Source organism: Malania oleifera, chromosome 1, assembly GCF_029873635.1.
Source record: "Malania oleifera isolate guangnan ecotype guangnan chromosome 1, ASM2987363v1, whole genome shotgun sequence".
NCBI classification, from domain to species: domain Eukaryota; kingdom Viridiplantae; phylum Streptophyta; class Magnoliopsida; order Santalales; family Ximeniaceae; genus Malania; species Malania oleifera.
In genome coordinates, this window is record NC_080417.1 from 5,787,889 (window position 1) to 5,803,813 (window position 15,925).

The 15,925-nt window shown below is 34.6% G+C and overlaps 2 protein-coding genes across 2 annotated transcripts; both read left to right on the forward strand.

Moving 5' to 3' along the window:
- The first annotated feature begins 302 nt into the window (after window positions 1-302).
- On the forward strand, window positions 303-683 carry LOC131144542 (uncharacterized). Its single transcript, XM_058093247.1, has one exon. It carries the CDS (start codon window positions 303-305, stop codon window positions 681-683), a length of 381 nt encoding a protein of 126 aa, XP_057949230.1.
- A 10,383-nt stretch (window positions 684-11,066) lies between these two features.
- LOC131150760 (BTB/POZ domain-containing protein At3g49900) lies at window positions 11,067-15,560 on the forward strand. The gene is made up of 4 exons (XM_058101699.1): window positions 11,067-11,536; window positions 11,637-11,706; window positions 11,812-12,330; window positions 14,620-15,560. The coding sequence occupies exons 1-4, from the start codon at window positions 11,382-11,384 to the stop codon at window positions 15,406-15,408; spliced, it is 1,533 nt and encodes a 510-aa protein (XP_057957682.1). The 5' UTR covers window positions 11,067-11,381; the 3' UTR covers window positions 15,409-15,560.
- The last annotated feature ends 365 nt before the right edge of the window (window positions 15,561-15,925 follow it).

Genomic DNA, 15,925 nt, shown 5'->3' on the forward strand with positions numbered 1-15,925 from the left:
GGGATAGTTGGATATGGTATCTACCGCTGGTGGAATTTGCATATAATAACAATTACCAGGCCAGTATAGAGATGGCACCATATGAGGCATTGTATGGTCATCAGTGTCGATCTCCATTGTACTGGGACCAGATACTAGGACCGAAATTGATTTAGCAGGCCTCTACAAAGGTCGAGCTGATTAGAGAGAGAATCAGGGCAGCTCAGAGTCAGCAGAAAAGTTATGCTAATACTCACTGACGAGAGCTAGAGTTCGAGGCAGGAGATATGGTATTCCTAAAGATTGCTTCGATGAAGGGAGTAATGAGATTTGGGAAGAAACGGAAAATAAGCCCTCGGTACATTGAGCCATTCGAGATCCTGGAAATGGTAGGTCCGGTTGCTTATCGAGTGGCATTACTCCCAACACTATCCAGAGTTCACGACGTGTTTCACATATCAGTCCTGAGGAAGTATGTGCCAGATCCTTCACACGTGCTGAGTTACGAACCTCTGGAGATCAGTGATGCACTAGCATACGAAGAGGTTCCAGTACAAATATTAGATCAGAAGGTACAACAGTTACGGACTAAGGAGATATCGTTATTGAAGATATTGTGGCATACTCACGCAGTTAAGGAAGTTTCATGGGAATTAGAATCAGAGATACGTCAGAAGTACCCTCAGTTATTCAGAGATAGTTAGAGGTATAAAAGTAAGTAGAATAGGTGGTTCAGATTATTTAAGATATGGTTTTGGGAGAGTTTTTGTATGTGTATTGTAATCTCCCGAAGCATCACATTGTAACCACGACATTCCTCCGCCATATGTGAGGGTATGTAATAAACTTAGGCTGGAGCCGCCATGTGGGTGGTTGCCGACTCTTCTGTAGAACTGAGTGATAAGGTAAGGTTATGCTTAGAAACGGTTAATAAATTTCGAGGACGAAATTTTTATAAGGAGGGGAGATTGTAGAGACCCGAACCCGTAAAATAAGAAAAAGGGTAAAAAGGTAATTTTAGCAGGTTTCATCAACGAAGGCCCTTCTACGGTTCGCCATCGAAATTCAGAGCCTCGACGATGAAGAGATCCCGATTGACAAGAAAAATATCGGACGAGGGTTTGTCGACGAAGGAAGAGGTTTGTCGACGAAGAGCCTTTTGTGGCTCGTCGACAAAGGCACTGTTTGTCGATAAGTTTGACCAGGTCAAGGAGTCTATAAATATCATTTTTGGTTGCTTAAGGGTTAAGAAACTCTCTCTCTCTCTCTCTCTCTCTCTCTCTCTCTCTCTCTCTCTCTCTCTCTCTCTCTCTCTCTCTCTTCGATCCTTCGTTGTTCGTTACCCGAATCCACGATTCGACGTTACTACGTGGATCAGGGAGAAAACCTCTACGATTATAGTGGATTGGATCTTCGTTTTGAGGATTTTTGGGTTTTATCCCAAAATCGAGGTAAGGGTCTAAGTTCGTTTTTGTTTCGGTAGATCTATAGTAGATAGAATTGTATTAAAGTACTGTTATGTGGTTTTTAGGTTTTAAGAACTCGATTTGTTGTTTTGGAGCCGGGTAGCTCATGTTTCAAAATTCAGAAAAAGGTAAAGGGATTTTTTACATCAATTTTTTTAGAAAACTAAACCGCTATAAAGTTAGCTTATGTTTATATGCACGTATTGACTGCTTATTTGCAAAGTTTCACTTGGTAAAAATGTTGGTTTTACGATTTTGGTAAAAATGAGGGTTTTAGCGTATGATCTCCAAACTTTTCAAAACTTATTTATTTGTATTAATCTTAACGTAGGAGATGCTTGAACCCCTTATTTTCCATTTAAATGATATTTATCAAGTTATATATATTATATAATAGATTTTTGACCAAACGAGTGTAACATATGATATGAAATGGAATATGTGAATCTATTTAAATACGTATATGAACTATGGGAACTGGTGTTCCATTTTACTATCTGAAAACGTGGAAAACAAGTGTCGGTTATATACCGAGCTTTGTAGGTGAAAAGGGTAAAACTAAGAATGTGTGTGCCGGTTTATACCATATTATGAATGAATGAGTTTGTGAAAATACTGGAATTGTACAAGTGATTTGTCAATTTGAAACAAGTTAATTCGTTTTATCATAAATTGTATATATGATATTTGAAATCGCAGCTTATTACTATCAGAGCCTTAAAAAGCTCATCGTTATATGAGAGCCCTAAAAAGCTTGCCCTTATAAGAGAGCCTTAAAAAGCTCAGCGTTATATGAAACCTTAAAAAGCTTAAGTGCAGTTCCGTTGCTTTATACTGGATACAGTGCAATCACACATCTGATTTCCAGTGTGGGTATCGAGATAGTTGGCTGGATTGGAGTGTGCCTTTGGTGGATTAATGGACCAGGTGGTTCCAGTCAGACTATAGTAAATCGTACAACCCGAGCAAAGGCGTAGTGTTGGCATTTGTTATTATTATTTCTAAGGTGGTCAATGTTCTAAATATGCATAAAAACGATTTAAAAACTAAAGTAGGCAAAGTCACAGGTTTGAGTACTGGGCGGAGGGATTGTACAGTGTATGGGCCTGTATCCTACCCTAACCTCAGGAACTCTCGCTTGCAATGATGCTTAATTATCTATTGCAAGAATTATATTTATATTTTTTCTATATTCAGTATTGAGAATATGCTAAATATGTAACTGTTTTCTACTGGTTTGAATATGTATGGTCACACACTGATGTAATATCTTCCACCTTATTGAGAAGTGTCTCACCCCAACATACAACATTTTTTTCAGGTCCTACAGGACGTCGGTCCTAGTTGTTGGAGGAACTTGGAGTGTCGTTTTATTTTTAGCTTACATAAGTGTCTTGTATATGTAATAGATTTAGTTCAGAATATCTTTTGGAGGTTGTAAGAACATGTTATGTTTTTAGTATGATTGTATGTATTTAAGGATACAGTAGAAACTCTGGTTTTGTCTATTAGATTCCATATGAATGTTTATGTTTACGCTGTGCATGAGATTAGATATCAGTATGAAACACCCACGTGTCCCTATTAAGGGCGGGTGGTATATGTATGTTCATTCAGAGACATGTATATTATATAGGTGTAATAGCACTCTAGGACCGTATAAAGGGTCGGGACGTTACATAACGTGTTTGGTAATCAATTATTCAAACTTTTAAAAGTTAACTTTAAGCTTTTTCAAGAAACTTTTAAAAGTGATAGATTTGAAACTTTTATAAATTAAAAGTTAACTTTTTCTCCAACAAATTATCCTTCAAATTTTCAAATATTACAAGACTATTAAAGTATTGATTATATTTTTCTAAAAGTATACATTTCTTTTAAATGCTTTTAAACACTTTAATTTTTTTTTTTACCAAATGCTTTAAAATCAACTTTTTAAAGGGCAACTCCTTAATTTACTTTATATCAAATATTTCTTCAAATTTTTCAATGGAACAACTACCCCGCACTAAAACTGTAGTGACCCGAAGAGTAATAGCATTTTAATAATAATAAGAGGGAAGAAATAGATACAGAAACAGAAGAAGGTCATAGACTTCGTCGACGACATTGCATTTTGGGGATAATTTTAATTTTAGGAAATTGCCAGGACTCGTCGACGAATACAGGGGTTCGTCGACGAGAAAATACCGAGAGACGGTTTTGGCTACTCTGAATTTCGTCGACGAATATAAGGTATCGTCAACGAATTTAATGAAGGACTTGTCGACGAGGTGACGTGTCTCGTTGACGAATCTGACCCTATAAGTAGGAAAAGCTCGAATTTTTATCATAATTTTCGGCTTTTCTCTCTTTCCTCTCTCTCCCTTCTCTCTTTCGTTTCCGGCCCCGCCAGACGCCGGATCAATGATCTGAAGCTACCACGATGCTCCTGGCGAAGTTCTCTACAAGTCTGTCGGAGCGGATCGTTGGGGAATCGAAATTGGATTTCATCCCAAATTCAGGGTAAGACCTTTGAGCCTATTTTTGGCCTTATAGTAGTTATAAGAAATTATTTAAGCGATGAAATACTGATATTTAGTTCTGAAAAATGCTGTTTTCAGGGTGTTTTGTAGGAGGCCCTGCGGGTGTTAGGCTAGTATTCCATAGGGGCTTTCTAATAGTCAAGTAAGAGAAATATGCTATGCTAGGTATTTTAAAAATATTATACAGTTTATTTAATGATGAAAATTATATATTACAGTATCGTGTGGCTTTTGAATATGAATATAGTACGAATATAAGTTTTACGATATTTTGGTATCTGATTTTACAATATTTTAGTACCGTGATTTTATGAATTTTAGTACCATGATTTTATGAATCTCAATACTATGATTACACGAATATCAGTATTATGATTATGCAGTTTCAGTGTTATGATTATACAGTTCTCAGTATTACGACATATGAATTACAGTACAGTTATGCAGTATCATGGTTATTTCAGTACTTCAGAATCATGGTAAATCAGATAGATGTATATATATAGAAATATATTATATGATATCAGACCCTGTTGGACTTGCAGTTACAGAACACGGTACCGTTGCTACAGATACTATGTTACTTTATGAGTACAACCACCTATTTAGATAATACGTGGTAAGGTCAATCACCTAGGCCCTTGAAGAGGTTAGGTTCCCCATCCAGATATGGGTTGAGGTGGGCAGATTAATCGATGGAGTATAGTGATTTATTCTTGGTTGGCCAGTTAGGGTAAATCCCGCCTACGGGCCGTACAATCCTGTCATGAGGGGGTAAGTCATGACACATAGATAGCCACAGGGAACATTTTCAGTTATTATTACGTATGTATAGATTTGCAAAAACAGGGAACATACTTACTTATATTAGAAGTATTTTGAATAATAAACTCCAATACTGTTATGTTAAGCAATAGGGGCAGGGGTGATGGATTTGATCACTTATACTTTATTATATATATTTAGTTATACATGTTTATTTGAAAATAGACTTTTATGATATAGTAGCTCATTTGCCACACATTAGTAATAACATATTTCTTCTTACTGAACGTTGGTTCATCCTAGTGTTGAAACATTTTTCAGGTGATCCAGGTAGGCGAGCAGACCAGGCTCGTAGATAGAGGGGCTTCTGTACTGCCCTTCCAGTGGAGAGTGAGTACATTTTGGGAATGATTTTGTATACCCTAGCTAGTTAAGGGCATTTTGGGGAACAAACTTATGTATATATATTTTGGAAAACATGTAATACTTTGGTATTGTGTGGTATTGGTTTGGTATGATATATATTTTTTCATATAGTTATATCTATGTGATTTATGTTTCTCGCTGCTTAGGTTATTGATTGAGTTTACTCCCAGTGTGGTATCAGAGCATGTAGAATGTTATAGTATAAAAAAAAAAAAAAAAAACCAGTTTATCAAGCAGGTCGTTACAAAAACACTTAACTCCCATATTAATTTTGAATTTTGATCTTTCCTAATAGTCGATAGTTATCATTATGCCAAATGTTTTCCTTAATTGTATCTAGATAACTATTCTTACTTTGTTTTAAAAAGTCATTTTTTTTTTTTTATAGAATATGCTTTTAAAAAAAATATATTCTACATATCAAACTCATATCTTTGTAAGAAAAAAGAGAGAAGATTTTATTATATCACTAATTTTATTTTTAGTTTGTAAATATTTGTTTTTGGAAATAGAGTTATGTGTGCTTACAAAGTTTTCTTATATTTAAAGAGGCCAAGTTCTCATATATACACACTTCTAATATTTTTAGGAAAGCTATTACACATTTTTATTTTTTTGGGATGAGTTAATTTTATTTTAATTAAAGCATCTTTAAAAAAAAACTACTAAGACCTTTTTATTTATTTTAAAATTTTTAATTGTTTTTTCTAAAAAATTATACTCACTTATGAACAAACTTCATTTGGACAAAAAAATAATTAAAACAAACATTTATTGACTATTTGAATTTCACGTATAAAAAGAATAGGTAAAACTATTAACGTAATATATTTACATAAATATTAAGAAAATTGAAGGCTAATTTTCATATTAATGTGCATTTTTCTTAAAAAAAATTATCTTTAAAGAATTAAAAAATCCTATGCATTACATTTGAGAGCATGAATTTCAAACTTTAGATTTGAATTTGGATTTGAGTAAATTTGGACAGATTTCAATATAAATTTATATTACATCTTAACCAAATCCAACACAAATCGAAATCTAAAGTTTCTCCAAGTGTCAAATAAAATTTTTGGAATGGCAAATTTTTTTAAAAGGATAATTTCTCCATGCATGACTTGAAAACATAAATTGTAAGATGTCACATTAGCATTTGAACTCATACAAAGAGATTTATTGATTGATATGGTGGGTCCCAATAAAGTCACTGTTGTATTAATTTATTTAGAGGGGTCAAACTATTAATTTAATGTAATAAATTATTTGTTAAGGCTTTAAGTTGTCTAAACATATTTTTAACAATCAATAAGATACTTCATTTGTATGATTTTTGATTTATAATTGTCAGTGTAATTCAACATTTTCAAAAACTACTTAAAATCGTTCAAATTGGATATAACAAATTATTTAAAATGTGGTGTGGTTAAACTACCTAAATAAGTTTTGAAATCAGTGTGCCGTCCCATGCAAATACTTTTGTTCTCAGTGCATTCTACTAAGATAAATATAAGAAATGATTGCTTGGAAAATTTTATTTGAAAATATGATGTAAAAATAAAATTGAAAAACTTATCTGTAAGGGCATCATACCATTGCCCTTAGGAAGATTTTTGTGACGCCCCGATTTTCATACAATTTTTTTTCTAATAATAAATAAATAATCATGTCATAAATCCATTAATCGGTCACGTCAACAATCCTACTATCATTCATACGACCCGACCCGCATTGGGTACCGGGTAAAAAGTATTTTATTAAACAACCTAACAGCGGAAGACAGTATATACACATCAGTCAGAATACAATACCCAGAGTATCAACGTATATAAATACACAACACTATCTCATATCCAAAAATAATATAACCCTAGGGAACCACACCTCCCTAGTCAAAACTCACCCTGTATCTCAGGGTCCCAGCTCCCTATGATCATGGAGCTTTACCACTTGGCCTATCTCTGTCCCTTGAAAAATTTAGATAAATTGGGTGAGACACATCTTAGTAAGAAGGAATAGATTATTTACAGTGTGTGGCCAAATGAGTACAATTATAATACACTTTACTTTTCAAATCACCATTTCATATGAGAAAATACATTGATATTCACATACACATAATCATATAGATATACAACAAGCTTTTATAAGCTTTAAAATCATTTATCAAATTCAATGATTTCCAACACATATTTACCCACGAAGTTCCTGAGAATAGGGAAGATTACCCGCCCATACAGGTAGCTTCCCTTTACCCTAACACGTTATGCAGTCGGGTATGACCACATCTGATACCCATCAGGGCACTCACCTTACTCAGTAAGCCCTCAGACGGAGAGTTTCACTTCGCCTTAATTATTTATATTATTAACTCACACTGTTCCATTTCTCAATTTTATCATTCTTTATTTCTCAATTTCCATTCTTTCTTTCATTTATCATTTTAGTCAATTTTATCATTCTTTCACTTTTCATTTTCACTTTACTTTTCGGCTCATGAGTATCCTCGGTATCAAATAGCAACATCGCATCTGTAACTCATGGCCACCTTGAGGATCTTTCTATACACGCCATGCTTCCTCCCATGGTCAAGGTTGTGCGGCCTGAAGGCTGGATTTAATCGCGGTTGGCTGACCCGGTTAGATCAAATATCATATCATATATCGCGTCTGTAGTACGACTGGCCGACCTAATACCCTAATCCGGACTCAAGGGGCCCAACAATCCTACATAATGGCACAGTCGACTGTCACGCCACACGCTCCAAGAGTTCGTGTGGTTGCACTAACACCACTTGCAACGGTACCGTGCTGAATATCATAACCATTCAACAGGATTTACCACTACATACCCGCAATCATTATGCGGTATTGGCATTTCATCTATTATGTTTCAGTATATCACAATTCAGTTCAATATAAATATTCTCATCATTTTCTGTGCACATTTTATCATCTCGTAATATCATATATCATATTTCATGTATTTTTCACATTTTCCCAAAATACTCATTTCTCATGCAAATAATTTCCACTCACAAACAAATACCACATTTCATTATTTCCAATATCAATAATTCACAAAATCCCATTTTCCAGGCAAAACATTTCTACTCATATAATAATACCATATTACATTATTTTTCACTAATCAGATCAGTAATTCTCATTTCAATATTTTCTCAGAAATTACATATTATTATATTTTACACTCCAAAATATCACAATTTACAATTACTCAAATGCCACACAATTTATCTGATATTTATATCATAATAATTTTCAGACAAAATATCATATGCTCAATTTCACGTATTCATTCAAATAATAATTCTAAAAACACTGCTATAATTTATTCCCCTTACCTAACTTACAGAGAGTCTCGCTAGAATCCAAAATTTCAAGTCCTTGGCGCCCAAAATTTAACTCCTGCAATTTACATTTTTTCCAAATTAATTAATCTATTTCTCCAAAATAATACTCATCTAACCTTCCTTCGGTTCCATATACCTCAAATTAATATTTAAACTATTATTTAACACCCCCACTTAATTTTTCTGAATTTTGCCTACGAGTCCCAAAATTACACCCGCGGCACTCACCCGGTCCCTAAATTCTAGAAATCCTACTTTAACCACAGATGCTCATTATTTTAGCATTTTTAAATTAATGCTAATTAATTAAAAATAAGCCCCTTTATAACCCCTGCACCCCAAATTTGGGGTTTTGGCCCGACATCCCCATGAGAATTCCGTCCTACTGAACTTATAGATAATCATCCCTAGATTCTCGTGGTGGTGTCCGTTCATTAATTGGGCTTATATTTTGCAAGAAATTAAAGAAAAATAGAAAAATGACTTACTCCAGGGAATATGCTTACGCCGCTCCTACCACCGATCCGCTCCGATAGAAATGACGGCAGCGGTGAATGGAGTCCAATGGTATCTTCGGATTTTCGATCGGGCGAAAATCCCCGATCGAAAATCCATCACGAAATCGAGGAAAGAGGGAAAGAGAACGTGAGGAGAGAGAGAAAGCTGCGTTGCAGCAAATAAAGAAAAGAAAAGAAAAGTAAAGAAGAAGAAGAAGAAGAATGAATGAATGAACTTTAAAAAAAGAGTCTCCTGAAGCTTCTTTAAACTTTAGGAGATAATAATAATAATAATAATAATAATAATAATATATTTAATTAATATTAATAATATATTTTATTAATGAAAATAAAAATAAATTTAATTATTATTAATTTTCTTTTTCTTTTAAATCAGATTAATTAATTAGTTAATTAATTAATACAATTTTTATTTATTATTATTATTATTATTTTTTTTGGAAATCATTCTACTAATCTTTTATATCTCTTTTTGAGGTTTTTACAATTTTGCTCCTTTAATATGGTGTAGAAGATTTCTTGATATCTATCCTCTAACATATATCAAATCTTTCAATTGGTATGCATTAACTAATTGAGAGATAGGAACAATACAGTTTGGTTAATCAAACACATATTGTAATCACGAACGAGGAGACTAAAGTAGTCCTTTCGTTTTGTTCTTGAAAGACACAGAGGGTATAGAACTTCAGAGAGTCCCGCTATTCCTGTCAAGGAATAGAATAAGGGACTTTCGGAAAAGGAGGTGAAAAAATAATCGAAAATTTTCCAGCTTGCTCATAATCAACTACCAATATGGGGCCAACGTCGCTTTTTGGTAGTATGAGTTGGGACCACCACCCACTAAAAATTTTCCAGCTTGCCCATAATCAACTACTAGTATGGAGCTAGCGTCGCTTTTTGGAGGGATTCCTCAGGACGCTTCCTTGGATATTAGTGCTCTTTACACTCATAGGAGAGTTGAGTCGGAATGCAGGATCTCTAGTCCGGAACTTTACTTGGAACTCAAACTCAAACTCAAACTCGAAACTTAATAACTATAAAAAAAGTTATCATTGGATCGACCAAAAAAAAAAAAGAATTTTCAAATAGAAGAATTTTGTGAGGAAAGAGAAGAGTTTTGTAGCAAATAAAGTTTTCAAAACATATCTACCCTCCACACACACACACACACACATAAATAACTATTAAAAACGGTCAATAACGATCACAAAACGGTAACAAAATGTTTAATAACAATTGTCATAAAACGATCAACCATTTTAAATAGTAACAACTTTTGAAATGCTATTTTACAAAAAATATCAACAAAGATAAAATTTGAAATCACCATTTCACATTACCACTTATAATATACACTTGTTTGGATTAGTACAAGTCCTTAGACATGACAAAATAGATGGAAATCTGTTAATTCAAATAGAATCGGACATGCTTAAATCGACTATATTTGATCCGTGTGTTTAAACAAGTCGAATATAGATTATAATTTGACCATTCGACCATCAGCCTAATTTGTATATATATTGTTAGATTTATGATACATGTTATGACATCATGGAGCAAAAACACTATATTCATTAAAGAGACTTTTGTGATTTCAAATTATTAGGGATTGTGCATGTGCATTTTTGAATTTGTTTAAAAATTAAGTTTTAAAAGATATAAAAATATTTATATATTTTATGTTAAAATTTATATAAAAATTACATATTAAAATAATTTTATTTTTATTTAATAAATATTTTATTATTTAACAAATTATAAATTCAAACCAACTTTAATTACCTACTTTTTGAATTGGGAATAACATTAGATTTGCTTAAAATATAATATAAAATTATATTCAAATTTAAATTCAAGATTTAAAATGCAGTGGGCACTACGTGAAATAAATTCTTAATAATGTGTCGCACACATTTACCTTAAAGTCCAACTTTCTGAGTGAAGTATTTCTAATTTAACGTCTATGGTTAATCCCTATAAGTATTTCTGTTCTTGATGTTAACTCTCTGAGTATGTTTTGAAAAGAAGTCAAATTTCGAACTCGGAGCTGGATAAAAGTTCAGTCACCAAATCGTTGAAGCCCAAGAATTTCGGTGAGATTCCAAAATCCCATTGTTCTAAATTGAGAAAGAAGAGAGTTAGAAAGGGAATTTAAGGCTAGCATTTATGATTTCCACATGCAACCCATAAATGCCCACCCGCACGAATTTATAACGCCCAATTTCTGGAATTCCCCGGCCCCCTTTCTTCCTCCCCAAAACCCTAATCAAAACCAACTAGGCAATTACATTACAGCAGCAGCAGCAGCAGATGAATTAAGCAAATGGCGATGAGAAGTTGGAGAGACTTAGGCGTGGTGGAGACCATCTACGAGGAGGATCACGAGGCCTCTTCCGCCGCCTCCACTGTTCTTCTTTCACTCTCCCCGTCTTTCACCTCCCCTCCCCCCACCCCTCTTCACTCCCTCGTAGATTCCTGGTAAATTATTTCATCCATTTCCATTAGCATTTGTTCCGAATTCCACTCTCGATCTCTTCTGATCTTCTCCTCTTTTCCAATTTCCGTTCTAATTAATCAGGTCTCTGGCCACCGGACGCAATGCCGATGTCCGGATTCACGTTCGAGGCTCGACTTTCCATCTCCACAAGGTCTGTTCATCTCTGCAACTTTTTTGGCCTTTTGAAACTTTTGAGACGATAAAGTGTTAGAAAGCTGCGAGGCGATTGCTATACTCTTTATGACTTTTTTCGCAGGATCCTCTGACGCGGCGGAGCCGTTATCTGAAACGGCGCTTGACGGAGGAGTCCGAAATCACCCTCTCTCCGCCGTTGAAGATAACGGACGAGACGTTCGCGCTCGTGGCCACTTTCTGTTACGGCTCCGAAATCGTTATGACGCCGTTCAACGTCGCAGCCCTGAGGACGGCGGCGGAGCTGCTGGAGATGACGGGGAGTGACGACGGCGGGGGCGGCGACTTGGGGAGGATAACGGAGGCGTACTTCAGGCGGGCAGTGGTGGTGAACGGAGAGTGCACGTCGATAATTCTGCGGTCGTGTCTGGAGCTGCTGCCGGAGGCGGAGGCTGCGGCGGGCCTCGTCGGGAAATGCATCGATGCGTTAAGCGAGATGGACGGCGGGGACGGCGTCGTTAGTGGTCTCGACGACGTTAAAAAGATGTGCGCCGAGGATTTCCAAATAATCGTGGATTCGATGAGCGCTAGATTTGCGGAGGGTCACGACTTGCTTTATGGACTTATTGACATTTATCTCAAGGTATGCAAAAATTGCCCCTTTCGGATTTTTATTTCCCTTGAATATTCATTAGAGTGAAATTTATTTTTTGTAAAATGAGACTTTATTTTTTATAAATTATAATTTTATTAACAAACATTAAAAAAAAAAACTCTTCGGAATTTCAACCACTACTAATATAATATTATGTCGAGCTATATGAGAATTAAATTATTTAATTGTAATTGTAGTGATATATGCTCACTAAATCATGATAAAAATCTTCAATATATGAAATCTATATTTTAATTATGACAAAAATATTACAAAAAACTTTTCTTGCCTGCAACTTAATTACAACACTTAGCCTTTTCATCTTTAAATCTTATTTATGTTATAATATTAATGATATGTAAAATTAATTTTTTGTTCATTAGTTTGGTATTTTTAAAATTTTTGTAATAATTAATCATGAAAAAATAGATTAATTTGTTTTTTTTTAAGGAAAGAGGGAGAAAAATGTAAATAAAATCTTCCAAGAATGTTTTGTTCCTCCTATTAGACTAATCAACCGTATAATTTTTCAAAAAAAAAAAAAAAATTTGAGAAACAAGCAGGATTTAATTTTTTTTTTTGTTTTATTTATATATTTTATAATTACATTATTTAAAGTCCCCACAAAAAGGTAAATTGTGTGTAAAACTTTTAGACCATTAAATGATGAAATGTGACAATAAAGTATTTATAGATTAGGCTAACATGACCTTATAATTTCAAGTCAAGTTGAACTTAGAATTTAAAAATAAAATTTTAAAAAATATTATGATAGACATGTTTTGGAAAAATGTTATATCATACATTCTTTTGCTAACGGATAGAATTTTGAATTTATTCAAATGGGTGTGAAACATGCCTATGAAGGTGTCTAAAGAAAGAGCTCATGTTACTGTGTGATTAAAATTTTATCTTCTATATTTTTTTTAGGAAAAAGAGTCATAAATTTATTTATTTATTTATGGAATCCTCAAAGGAGACTTTACCTTTTCAATGGTCCACTAGGATTTATTTTTACTATATCCCCTTTGGGAGTCGAGCCAAAGCTTAAGATTTGAATGCATATTTGTCTTGCAATTATTATTATATATTTTTGTTAGAGGTCTTGAATTTGGAATGAGAGATGATATAACTTTTTTAATCCAATTCTAGTAAAACATTCTCTACTTTAGTTCACTTAAGGTTTGTCCTATAAAAGATTGGACCCAATCTTTGATGCCTATAATAGTTCCCTAGGATGGCTTTAATGCCAAATGTAATAGTCTTGAATTCAACTCCAGTAAGGTATTATGTACTTTTACTCACTAACTTCACGAATTTGTCTATAAAACATTTCACATAATTTGAATCAAAACCATCTTTATAAACCTAAAATCTTCCTACCAGGACAACAACAACAACAATAATAATAACAAAACCAAACCTTAATCCCGCTAAGTGGGGTCGGGTATATGAATAATTTTCCATCAATTTATGCGATTATGTACCTTTTCTTTTGATAGATTCAAGGAAATTAAATCCTTACTCATTATCTCCTCTCAAGTTATTTTAGCTCTACTCTTACCCCTTTTATTACTCTTTACAGTAACTAAGTCACTCTTCCTCACATGTGCACTATAAGACCTATGTTGCAAGTATCTATACCATCTGAGTCGTCCCCCCTTATCTTATATTTTATAAGAGTTACACCTAACTTATCACGAATATGTTCATTTCTTAATTTATCTTTTAGTATTATGCCGCTCATCCATCTAAGTATTCTCGTATCGACAACTTTTACTTTTTGTAGATTATGTTTTTTCGTCGCCCAGCATTCCGATCCATATAATATAACTGGTCTTACAGCTGTCATATAAAACTTCTCTTTCAATTTTAAGGGTATTCACATGGAAAATGAGAATTTATCTTATAACAATTTTATTTTTAAATTATAGTATTATTGCACATTGCTATTATATTTAAATAACAAATCGTTATAAATTATAATATCAAAAATGGAAAATAGTAAAGTAATAAAAAATGCAAAATAATATTATTATTTTGTAATATTATAATGTTTGAAACTTTGAGATGATATTACTCCATTATTTCAAAATTGGATCAATAGAGGCTTTTTTTTTAAATAAATTAATCGTCAAAATTTTTAAGGTATAAATTATTAATTTGAGATAATCGTGATTATTCTTCGTACATTATTATGTCTGACTTTAATTTTTTCCACTTTAAACAAAAGAACGAGTTAAATGGTATTGTGCTCAATTAATTTCTCACGCACAGGAGCAATATGTGAAGCTCTCGGAGGAACAGAGAACCCAAATCTGCAACACCGTCGACTGCAACAAGCTTTCTCCCCACTTCCTCCTCCACGCTGTTCAAAACCCCAGAATGCCTCTCCGCTTCGTTGTCCGGGCCATGCTCGTCGAGCAGCTCAACACCCGCCGCTCCTTCCTCTCTGCCGCCGCCGGGATTCGCCCCGCAGCCCGCGGCGGAATGCTCCAGACCAAGGACACCCCCGCCGCCGTCGCAACCCTCGGTTCCATCCTCGAGCACGACGCCACCCTCCGCCAGGTAGAGCAGCTCAAGACGGCGATGAACACCACGTGCTCCCGCATCCAGAGCCTGGAGAAAGACTTGCACGCCATGAGGAAGCTTTTGCAGGCGTCCGAATTAACGGCCCGGATTAACGCGCTGCCGGATTCGGGTCGGTCCGCGAGCTTCCGCCACTCGGCGTCGAATAAAATAGCGAGAGGAGAGAGAGGGTCGGCGTCGTCGGCGAGCCTCCGGTTCCGAGGAGAGCGAGTGGGAGGCCACGGCCGTTCCTGTTCTAAGATGACGTCGTCCGGCGAGGGTAGTAATGGAATTAGCGCTGCATCGGCGGCGACTCAGAGGAGTAACATGGCGAAGAGATTATTGAACGGGTTGAAGAGCGCGTTTCGGTTTTCGAAGCGCCATGGGAAGGAGGGTGGGGAGGATAGGGTGGAATCGGGGAGGATGCAGGATGGAGAGAGAGATGGTGGCGACGACGATGAAGATTGTGAAATCGAAGACATTGTGTATCTTCGTTGAAGAGGATTGGTCTCTATCAAGTATCTATCTCTTCATAGATGTTAGGATGGCTGATCAGTTAATTGCTTAATTTATTTTACTGTAAATTGATTTCACATATTCAGTTATTTTTTAATTTCTACTAAAATTAACTCCGTGACGAATTTAATTAATGCATTTACCTCAACAAAAAAAACAGTCTCTTCTTTTCTTTTATAAATTTCTTTTATATAAAAAATATATATAGGCATGCATGTCACTATCTCCACTAGGGGTGCATAAAAATTACCGAAAAACTGAAAACCGGACCAAAATCAGAAGCGGTTCGGTTTTTCAGTTTTCGGTTTACAAAAATAAAAAAATTCAGTTTCGGTGTCGGTTTTGGTTTTTATGTAGAACCGAACCAAAAAAATAGAAAAATCGAATAATATAAGATATATATATATATATATATATATATATATAGGGTTTTAACTTTTAAGTTTCAACTTTTTTATTATTTATTTTCTCTTTTCACAATTTAACTTTTCAATCAATT

Coding starts and splice junctions, on each gene's coding strand:
- LOC131150760 (XM_058101699.1), top strand. CDS start 11,382: ATGGCGATGAGAAGTTGGAGAGACTTAGGCGTGGTGGAGACCATCTAC. Junction 11,707..11,811: donor CGACTTTCCATCTCCACAAG/GTCTGTTCATCT, acceptor CTTTTTTCGCAG/GATCCTCTGACGCGGCGGAG. Junction 12,331..14,619: donor TTATTGACATTTATCTCAAG/GTATGCAAAAAT, acceptor TCTCACGCACAG/GAGCAATATGTGAAGCTCTC.
- LOC131144542 (XM_058093247.1), top strand. CDS start 303: ATGAGATTTGGGAAGAAACGGAAAATAAGCCCTCGGTACATTGAGCCA.